The sequence below is a fragment of the Anoplolepis gracilipes genome, chromosome 4 (genome assembly GCF_047496725.1).
Source record: "Anoplolepis gracilipes chromosome 4, ASM4749672v1, whole genome shotgun sequence".
NCBI classification, from domain to species: domain Eukaryota; kingdom Metazoa; phylum Arthropoda; class Insecta; order Hymenoptera; family Formicidae; genus Anoplolepis; species Anoplolepis gracilipes.
The window spans coordinates 16162183-16174273 of NC_132973.1; the positions used below are offsets into that span (position 1 = coordinate 16162183).

Below are 12091 nucleotides of genomic sequence, written 5' to 3' on the forward strand. Positions count from 1 at the left end.
TGTTTTTTTTTGTTACAAAGATTGAATTTTTATACATGAGACTGAAAGTCTGTTAAGTTAATAATATTACAATGTTTGATTATCTTTCTAATAAAAATAAAAAAATGAAGAAGATAATATTTTTAAATTATTGTTCCTGTTGAGGTAAAACATGTTTGATTATTATCTATATTTAACTGATAATTTGAAATCCCGACAGTTTTGGCAATTATTTGTATTCAAACGCAAAGGTGTCAAAAGACACCTGTTGGTCGAAATAGGTATACACAAAATCGTGGTAGAAATAGTGTTAAAAAACAAGAAGCGATATGCAACTATTCAACGCAACAGCTGAGAATCGGACGAAATATACTGAGACTATATCCTTATCAAAAGATCACGTTACAGCCTCGGAGCAAGACGATAGTACAAGTGGCAACGACAATCAACATGATGGGAGTAACCCGAGCAGAGGAAATAATACCAAGCGTATTTATAGGAAATTGCCTAGTAAATCCCGAAAACTTTTTATGTCCCGCGAGCGTAATGAATACCAATGAAAATGAAGTCAAAATTACGATGCCACAATTATCAATTGAGAAAATTGAAGTCGAAGAAACAACGGAGATAAATGTTGCACACTCGAAAACGGAAGAGAAAAGCCTACGACACACCGAGAAAATATTACAAGAGCTCCGCACCGGACACCTAAATAAGGAAAAGGAAAGGGCGATAAAAGATATCTGCGAAGAATACAGCGACGTTCCACACAGACGGAGAGTCACTTATATGTACAAACGCGGTGACACATCAAATTGCAACACGAGCAGATAGCGCACCGGTTAACGTACGACTGCCCGAAAAGCATAAGACGGAAGTCAATCAACAAATGTAAAAGATGCTGAGCGGAGCGTCTCATTTGACCACGTTGTTATTGACCACATTACTTTTGACCACGTTGCATTTGACCACGTTACAATTGACCACGCGTTGCGTTTGACCACGTTGCGATTGACCACGCGTCGCAATTGACCACGTTGCAGTTGACCATGCGTCGCAATTGACCACGTGGGTTTGCAACTTTCTACGCGAAACGAGGTGAACGGGGTGGGTGCGGGAGGAGGAGGGCCGGAGGTCCCCCCCTTGCACCGCCCCTGTATGTGTGTGTGGTCAATATTTACGTGGTCCATCGCGACGTGGTCAATCGCAACGTGGTCAATTGTGACACGTAGTCAATTGCAACGTGGTCAATTGCGACGTGTGGTCAATCGTAATGTGGTCAAAAGCTACGTGGTCAAAAGTAACGTGGTCAAATGCAACGTGGTCAAAAGTATCTGTGGTCAATAACAACGTGGTCAAATGACTCCCACTCCTATTTAACCTCCATTCCTCCAACGGAATCAGGAAGGAGAGTCGCCGGGGCCATGGGACCTGTTCTAGATGAATGGACGAATAGGTCTCACGACAAACGAATGTCATTCCACTTGACACAGGTGGTCGCCGGACATGGGTGTTTGTTACAATTTCCGTTAGTTTTTTTCTATACAATACCCCGTGTGGAAAATCCAAGTCATCAATGTCCTGTGACTATGTAGTTATTTAGAATTTTAACTCGTCACTGTCTTTACTTTATTAGCTTTATTAGCTAATAGTCAGATAAAAATGTAACGCTTTTACATGTGAATAATGATGTTGTAAGTATTAGGTAATTATTCGTTAAGGAAAAAAGTGTCGCTACTAGATAGAATTTATAGATGATACATAGTTAGTAATGCTATTATACATTTTAATCGTAATACAAAAAAGTACATGTACGTACTAGCTAATATTACTAGCTCACAGCTAGATAACTAAAATAAGCTCATGGCTGGCTCGTAAAAATTATTTTAAAAAAGAAATTTTTTTTATTTTATTTTATTTTTTTTAATTTTAAGTGTACTGTAGCATTTTATTTTACTGACATCTCCGATTATTACTGTAATTTATCTATAATATCGTATATTAATATTTTTATAATATCGTATATAAATATTTTTTTTTATTTTTATTTACTTTTTTTCCTCTGAAAAAATCCTTGGTACCCGGGGAGATTCGATCCTGAAACCCTTGCATTACGATCTGTGGACGTTCCTCACTAAGCCAAACTCGAATCGATGTATTAGATAAATTTGTTCTTTATATATGAAAATTTTTCTTTTACTAACAGTGTGCTTTGCTTCGGGTAACAAATAACACTCCATTGTTTCAATAAGCCTAGACTCCAGACTACAGACATCGAGACACTTGAGACGTGTATATATATATACAACGTTTGTGGTTGGAACAGTTCCATGGTTCTTTTTCAAGTATAAACTGTGAAAGTGTATGCGACGTAAAAACAGAAACTTTTATTGTGTGTACATTGATAAAAATAATTAATAATTATTTAATAATTTTTGTAATAATTAATAATTACTGTAATTAAAAGTGCAATAATGTCGAAGTATGTCCTGTATATTAAGTATACATATATTTACATATTGTTTTATTTTCACTGCATGTGTTTGAATTAATAAACAATTATGACTGTTTTAGATGATAACTTTACAAAGAAAGAAGTCGTATCAGATTGTGCAATTTATCGTAGATAATTCAATTGATTGTGTACCATTAATTTGGATATCATTAAATTCTGAAAGTTTTCAGCTTGTCACAAAATTTATGTCACCCCCTTATACCAAACAAGCTTGTAAAGATTTTCACAAATTAGTGGAAGCCGCAACATATCCAGAAGACAGTTGGCCTACTTATGGCATTATTTTAATTGACGAAGCAGGTATGATAAATAATTTTTTTATTAATTATTAATTTATAATTATATTAATTATTCATTTATACTTTATATATTTATACAATACTTTTATACAATATTTTTATATTAATTAATTATACAATATTTTATTATAATTTTTATATTATTATTAATATAATTAATTATATAATATTTTTATATTAATTAATTGATGATTTTATAAAATATAATTATTATTTTTAATTATTCTAATAGACTCTTACACTGAAGCATTAAAAAAATTAATGAATTAAAACAAAATGAGTATTGTGTATATACAACAGATTGTGATTTAAATGATGAAACACCTAAATTACCATTAAAAACCGTTGGTTAATACAACAGTGATTGATATGAATGGAAAGAACTTTCCTTTATTATTGTAATTTTGGAGTTTTTTCTTAATATTACTAAATATTATTTTTGTTAGATAATAGTTATGGATAACGCAATAGACGCTAAAACAACTTTATCTAGAAATGTATTAGTTTTAATACGAAAATTTTTTCACTGAGATCTGGCTATGAAATACACTTGCGTAAAAAAGATTGAAAATAAGCTAACATTAAAGCCACCACTATTTTATGACTGTATCAAGAGTAAAATTTTATTATTAAATAACGCAAGTAATTGCTTAATCTGCCTTTTTATTTATTAACGATTATTAATTTTAGATCTTTTTTTTACTAAAAGTCGTAATGGCAAAATTCGTAAATCGAATTTATGCGAGAAAGCTTTTGATAAGATCTTTGGTCCTGTTCTTACAAATTCAAAAGACTGGAAAGACGATATCTTAATGATACGAAAGAAAATGATGCCGTGGGTAATATTGAACAGACGATTTGGAAAATGAAGGATAATCAAACGTAATATATCTGCTGTGTATTAAAAAGCAATATTTTTAAAAGTTGAAATTTTTTATTTTAATAATTGGTATTGTATACATTTATATAATAATATTATAATAATAAATGTAAATGTATTAATGTACAAAAGGCATTACATAAATTTTTTCATATTTACAATTTTTTTTCTCATATGATATACGCATCAAAATCATTTTTTTAAATATATGTTGTAATTTGAATTGAATAATGTCAGTTGATATATTTGTGTTTAATTGCCACATACATAAATGGGCAGAACTAGTAGAATAGTTAAAAATTGATTTTTTAGGTATCCATTTCAAACTATTGAGTTGTATTTTGTCTTCATTTTCATTTGCGTATCCTAAATTTGTTAATTTTACAATAGTACCATCACTCAACATTATTATATCGTTTGGTTGCTTTATAATTAAAACAATGTTCTTATATTTTAATTTAATGATAAAACATTCATTATTATTTGTTTTGATCGTCTTTATAATTTCAAACTGCTTGGGAATAACTGATTGATTAAGTACATAATTTTGTTCATACATTCGCCGACAGATCTGAGCAAGTGGCTTATTTGCAGTATTCGTCTTATTGACCCTAGTTTACTTTCGAATGGAAATGCCGAGATATTATTTAATGTATAGTTATTATTTTTGACATCATCTGCCAGATGAAGGAGATAATGTGTATTAAGAGTTTGCGATTCTTCTCCATAATATTCGGGTAACAGTAAGAAAAAAATTTTTAGATAGGAACTTGCAAGTTCATTAAATGTTTGAGCTAAACCTTCAGTACATAATATTCGGAATGCCGTATGAAAAAGTAAAAAATGATCATATAATTTTGAACTCAATATTCCTTTAAATAAGATGGGACCTGCATATAGTAAAATAAAACGTAACTCTGATGCTTTTAAGTTAGGCACTGGAATACGAATTTTTCTTTGAAATTCGTCAGGAATAAAAGGTTTTAAATATACAATTCTTTCAAATAATTTTGCCTGATTTTGTGCATTGAGTTTTACTCGACTTTTGTTAAATATCAAATTTAATATATATAATTTTTTAGTCACACCTAAACAGCAAAGATGCATATAATCCAAGGTAAAATTAGTAATCATATTAATTGGTGGTTGAATACGTAGTAGTGGAGAAAATCCGGTATGATGTTCTTTCTGCTGTTGTATTCGCGCGAAATGATTCGTCGGATCGTTTATTAGAATCTGCTTCAGGATAAATAACACGTCTTGAATTCTTTCTTATTGTGACAAATCTTCCATATATTTCACATCTTTCACAAGCTGCAAAACCTCCATGACCTTTTATCTGTTTCAAAAATTTTCGAGCTGGAATATCACATATAATGTGTTCTAAAACCACTGAAAATAGTGTTGTAGGGAGTTCTAACCTAGATGCTCGAGGGAGGTGCGGGGGTGGAGGGGAAACCGCGAGCGCGGGGGGGGATGACGTCACGCAGATCCGAGGCGCGATTTGTAGACGAGGGGTACGTGGAGAGGGGGAGAGGTCCGCGACACAGTTGTAGATCCGCAGCGCGGTTTGCAGACGAGGGGTACGCGGAGAGGGAAAGAGGTCTGCGGCGCTGTTTGTAGACGAGGGGACAGCAGAGAGGAGAGAGAGGTCCGCGGTGTAACCGATGGGTCCGCGAGTAGAGAGATGGATAGAGAGAGACGGCGCGATAGACGTTCGCAACGCGGTAGACGGAGACGCGGTATAGGATAGGATAAGGAGAGCGCTATGTGCATTGTACATAGCGTAGGACAATGAGAGCATGATGTGGTGGGAAAAGGAGGAAAGCACAATAGAATGTAATTAGTGTGAGAGAGAAAGAAGGAGGGTGCGGAGAAAGGATAGCGGGAGCGCGAGAAGACGGAGGCTAAGGCGTACGCGAGAACGCAGATTAAATTTTTTATATATTATTATATATATATTAAATATTATCTAATTAAATCTAATTATATCTTATTATATATATATTAAATATTATCTAATTAATCCTAAGAGGAGGAAGAAGGATGGGATAGATATAGAAGGCGCAAAACACAATACACATATTTATCATAAACATAATTTTTATTCAGAAAAATGTGTATGTGTGTACATATAAAGTGTGTGTGTTTTTAAAAATGAAAATATAAAATATAAAAAACTAAATCTAACGAGATATATAAATATAAAATATAAAAAGATATAAAAAATCTAAGATCTACAATATAAAAGATGAAATTATAAAATATAAAATATAAAATTATTTAAAAAAAACTAAAAATCGGTGGAAGAGAGACGGAGGGGGAACTCGCGACGGCTGCTTCTGTAACAGAAAAGAAAATGAACATTTTTATTAGTATTTTAAAAGAAGTATTTAAAATTTGGGCATACTCACAGTACGAGGGGCTTCTCTCCGAACAATCTGCGGAGGCAAAATACATCCACGTACAAATATGGGAAGAACTCGTCTAAGAAGCGAGCACGAGGGCCGTCGCCCCACAAATCCTCAAATTCAGTATAATTGCGGTTGAAGGTCCACCACCGACGCACCTCTTTCATGTGTGCAATATTAATATATCCTGGGATGAGGTTGTGGTAACATTGATATTCCTGTAAAAGAAAAAAACATATAAATATATTATAAATAAAAAAGCGTATAAAATAATAATAAAATTACTTACATCACCAATTGGGACGTGGAAGTAACGATATTAGTAATGCTGTAAAAGATAAAAGCGTATAAATATAAATATAAATATAAATATATTATAAATGAGAGCGTATAACATAATGAAAAACTACTTACATCCTCGAATAGCACATTCACCAACGCTCGGAACAGAGCGTGGGCCAAATTCTTGACCCAGCGAAGTTCCACGCGACGATAGCCCGTTTCGAACATAGCGTCGAGAAAAGACAATATGCTCGACATTTTAACATCTTCACAAAAGAACTTTACTTCACTGGATCACTGACAGACACCTTATGTCAGTTCCAGCGAGGGCTAGGTAACGTCTCGGTAAAAAAAAATGGGTAGGGGATGTGCATGACATAAGAGTTAGCAACAAATGCTTACTCTTTATAACTGATAAAGAATTAAAAGCTGATGCGAACTGTCGCTCCACACAGCATTTATACAGATAATTTTAATTAAATAGCGACACAATCAAATAAGCATCAGACATCTATTGAAACATTGATCAACATGGATCTAAACATTGATCAACATCGATCTAAACATTGATCAACATCGATCTAAACATGTTTGAATCATATTATACAGTACCGACCAAAAATATATTACCGTTAGTATTTTTGAGTATAATTTTATTTAAAGTGCATGGATATTTATAATATCATAATATATGTTTTGATAGTAAATACAACTTACTAAATAAAATATTTTTCATAAAATAATATAAAAATTTAATTTTAATAATATAAAAAATTAATTTTATAAGTAAGTAAATTAAATTAAATTTATGCTCAAAAATCCTAAAGGTGATATATTTTTGGCCAGTACTGTACATCAAATAAATATCTTAATATCATGACTTGAAATATAATACCAGATGCAGCTGCACCATGAAATGTAATATTAACCACACAGATGTATACATGGCTAAGAGATATAATACTTGCTACAGATTGATCCAACCACTATCATATATCAAACAAACACCTATCGAACCATGTTTGAATCACTATCGTACATCAAATGAACATCTATCGAACCGCGATAAACATCTATCAAACCATGTTTAGATCGATGTTGATCAATGTTTAGATCCATGTTGATCAATGTTTCAATAGATGTCTGATGCTTATTTGATTGTGTCGCTATTTAATTAGAATTATCTGTATAAATGCTGTGTGGAGCGACAGTTCGCATCAGCTTTTAATTCTTTATCAGTTATAAAGAGTAAGCATTTGTTGCTAACTCTTATGTCATGCACATCCCCTACCCATTTTTTTTTACCGAGACGTTACCTAGCCCTCGCTGGAACTGACATAAGGTGTCTGTCAGTGATCCAGTGAAGTAAAGTTCTTTTGTGAAGATGTTAAAATGTCGAGCATATTGTCTTTTCTCGACGCTATGTTCGAAACGGGCTATCGTCGCGTGGAACTTCGCTGGGTCAAGAATTTGGCCCACGCTCTGTTCCGAGCGTTGGTGAATGTGCTATTCGAGGATGTAAGTAGTTTTTCATTATGTTATACGCTCTCATTTATAATATATTTATATTTATATTTATATTTATACGCTTTTATCTTTTACAGCATTACTAATATCGTTACTTCCACGTCCCAATTGGTGATGTAAGTAATTTTATTATTATTTTATACGCTTTTTTATTTATAATATATTTATATGTTTTTTTCTTTTACAGGAATATCAATGTTACCACAACCTCATCCCAGGATATATTAATATTGCACACATGAAAGAGGTGCGTCGGTGGTGGACCTTCAACCGCAATTATACTGAATTTGAGGATTTGTGGGGCGACGGCCCTCGTGCTCGCTTCTTAGACGAGTTCTTCCCATATTTGTACGTGGATGTATTTTGCCTCCGCAGATTGTTCGGAGAGAAGCCCCTCGTACTGTGAGTATGCCCAAATTTTAAATACTTCTTTTAAAATACTAATAAAAATGTTCATTTTCTTTTCTGTTACAGAAGCAGCCGTCGCGAGTTCCCCCTCCGTCTCTCTTCCACCGATTTTTAGTTTTTTTTAAATATTTTTATATTTTATATTTTATAATTTCATCTTTTATATTGTAGATCTTAGATTTTTTATATCTTTTTATATTTTATATTTATATATCTCGTTAGATTAGTTTTTTATATTTTATATTTTCATTTTTAAAAACACACACACACACACTTTATATGTACACACATACACACTTTTCTGAATAAAAATTATGTTTATGATAAATATGTGTATTGTGTTTTGCGCCTTCTTTATCTATCCCATCCTTCTTCTTTACGTATACGAGCTACATAACGTTGCTAACCCCGACGTGTATCTCGTGAAAAAGGTGATACGTAAAAAAGGAGATGAAGTTTTTGTGAAATGGCTGGGACTTGATAAATCGCACAACTCTTGGATACATAAAAATAATTTATTATAAACATATAACATAATAAAGATATACATAATAAAGATATACATAAATTTACATGAATGAATATATATATATATATATATATATATATATATATATAATTTATATTTACAATAAATAAATACAGTTATTTACAATAAATAAATACAATTATTTACAATGGTATTTTATAATGTCCCCACGGTAACGTATCAGTAGTTGTAGGTACGACATACCGCTTGTCGTCGTACGGACTAGAGCAATTTTTGTTTCGCGAATGGTGTATACCTTGTGCAATTTTGATCTTATACACGATTGACTACGCGTCATTTCAATCTTTTTGTTCAAACACCGCGTGTAATCGTCAAACATTATCGTTCTTGCGACAACGTTACTCTTGACGCCTTTTACCTTTTTCGTATCCTTCTTACCATCCACGCGCAACGCATACATTTTTGCTCTAAGCCCGACAAATTCAGTCATTATGGTACCGTTGTTTTCATCCTTCATTAAACCCGGTACCTTTTTATTCACGAACGGTATATCATATGCATTATCTATCGCATAGTCGCTCGTATCAAATCTGCTGATATCGCGTTTCATATTCTCGTACACATCGTCGCACTCAATGTGATATATAAGACTATCCGTGTCAGTGTACATGACTTTGCATCTCTCTCGATACATTGGTACCATATAATCGTGGTGAAATTCGTACAAATATGTCTTGAATATATCGAGAATACACATACCCACGTAAATTGGTTTGTAGAATTTCACCTCGAGTTTACGTAATTCCACAGCGATTAGATTTTCCGAAAAAACGCTCCTGCTATGAAAATTTGGTTTTGCAATCAATGCCTCTGCGCCGTACCTTTCGTACCATTTTGTTAAAAGTTTAACATCTACGCGATTGCGCACATTTTCCATCGTTTTGCCAAACACGGCATTATTCATTAGTTTGTACAAATTTTTTTCAAATTCATTTTTCGCCAGTGTTCTAAATTTTGTGTTGAGTTCTATATAAGTACGGAGCCACGGAGATTGAGTGAATTGTAATATACGATGAATTTTTGCAACACGAAGACCGTGACGGGAACATTGCTGCAGGTTGCAGTAGTGTATCACGTAACGCTTCTTATCGTATAAGGTTGCGAGAAGCTTGTCCTCACGCTTGCCAGGTGGTTTGTCGCGTGTCGGACAAAACGGTAGGTCAGTGTGCGAATCGTGAAGATGTTGCGAATACTCAAGGTCGACTTCGAGGATGTAGCCTGTAGACGAATCGAGCGCGATCGATGATACATCAAAATTGGAAACATTATCGACCCACTGAAAATCGGCATAGGGTAATGGTTGACACATTGCCCCTTTGTATAAATTATTAACATCGAAATACATCAAGTACGTTGATGGTTTCGATGAGTCATACGACTGCATGTACTTGTTATTAGCACGCGCGTACCTGTTGGAACATTGACTCAGATCACCGCGTATACCTCGTTCGATAAACATAACCATGTCAATGTCTGTGAGGAATTCAAATATAATTTTCGTATGCTTTAACATGGCGTCCCACGTGTAGTCGGGAAGAGTATAGTAATACGCGGGGTCGAGCCCATAACTCTTGATACAACTCTCTCGGAAATTTTCAAAAATGTCTGCTAATAACAAAACATCGATTTTTAAATACAGATCGCTATATTCGCCTAGCGTTCGAATGGAGAATCGCTTCCACACAATCCCACGTATCATCATCTTCCACGAATGGTTTCTCACATATATGGCACTGAGTCGCGCTTCGAAATTCTTTCCATTCATCTTGCGTTAAATTTAACATGGGGACATTGGTTGTTAAAATATTTTCTACACGTAGCGCCAAATTTTTAAGTTCGTCAGCGAACCACGCAAAGCAATTGGCTTCGATAACGAATTATCGTACGAGCAATGTACATAATAAGCGATACTAAATACTTGGTGATGTTGATAAAAATTTTCTTCTTCCTTTTTCACCAAAACGCACTCCAGATCGGCATACACGACGAAAGGTAGTCGCTCCTTCCTATTGTAGTTGGCGAATGCGAGCCGCCAGTCCTTATCGCTCGGTAACCGGATAGCGCAGTCGTTCATCTTTCCACAGTCTACTGTATGCGACTGTAGTTTCTGGTCCGAGTGAAAATGGTGCATGCATCTGTAAAATAAAAGTTAAAATTTTTATATCCCTGTTTTAAATATTTTTAGACAGTTTTATTAAATATACATACCGATCGCAGATATATTTTTGACCATTGTGTTTGCTGAGTTGCGAATTCACGAGCCTGGATAAATTCTTGATCCACGTGAAATGTCTGATATCTCGCGCATCTTACACGTAGAGCAAGTTGACGTGCTTGTCCTTCTTTTGCTCCGTAAGACGTAACGGGATAATGTTTTCATTCTCGATGGTATACACATTGATTGAAATGTCATTATAAATTTCAAATTTTTTAATTTGATTAAGAGTGACTGGAAACTCAATATCTTGGAGATTCAGTACTGTTGTATAATGCCGGTACGACGATTGTCGGTCTGTGTGTCTTTCAACTGGATACAGAGCAGCCACCACCGCCCACGCAAAACATGCATTGTCTTGAGATTGCACGTTAACCACTGCTCGTTTCATTATTATCTTTCGCGGTAATTGCACGCAACATCCGGCGCGCATAGGATTATATTTATTTATATTTACTGTCAAATTTAGTATAGATAATGCCCATCCACTATCGCGTTCCTGAAATTCTTCGAGCGATGCAAGGATGGGCTTGACGACTTGCCGTTCATACCACTCGCGTAAATCGGATGTACGAAAGAGTTCAAAGTTTCTCGTATTGATTGATTTATTGGCGCGCTTATCGCCCGCCACAAACTCGCCGTTAAACACTGTATTCACTTTCACACTGTTGTGTTTTTGCATAACGTCTCGCACATGCTCGAGCACAATGTCACTCGCATCTTCCAAAAATTGACGAGGTTCGATGTGATTATAATTTATAACCGCACCAGTCATGATACGACCTTCGAATGCCGTATCGATCTCTCGCCAAATCAATCCATTTTCTCGTGAACTGCATCCTGCACCCGCGTGTACGAAACGCCTGCGCAACACATTTTTCAATCCTTCGAGTCGCGCGATTCGAGCAATCAGCGATTGTTAATTTCCGATCGATAATCGTGGTCGTTTAATTCGACTTTGTTCTTCCAACGACTCGATACATTTGTTACATTGAGCCTCCCACGCAATGTACTCTCCACTGAAT

General features: G+C 34.5%; 1 protein-coding gene across 1 annotated transcript; it reads right to left on the bottom strand.

Moving 5' to 3' along the window:
* Positions 1–11160: 11160 nt before the first annotated feature.
* Positions 11161–11748, bottom strand: LOC140665135 (uncharacterized). The gene has a single exon (XM_072890889.1). The coding sequence runs from the start codon at positions 11746–11748 to the stop codon at positions 11161–11163; it is 588 nt and encodes a 195-aa protein (XP_072746990.1).
* Between the last annotated feature and the right edge of the window lie 343 nt (positions 11749–12091).

Excerpts from the sequence above, each read along its gene's own strand:
- LOC140665135 (XM_072890889.1), bottom strand. The coding sequence starts at position 11,748 with ATGCAAAAACACAACAGTGTGAAAGTGAATACAGTGTTTAACGGCGAG.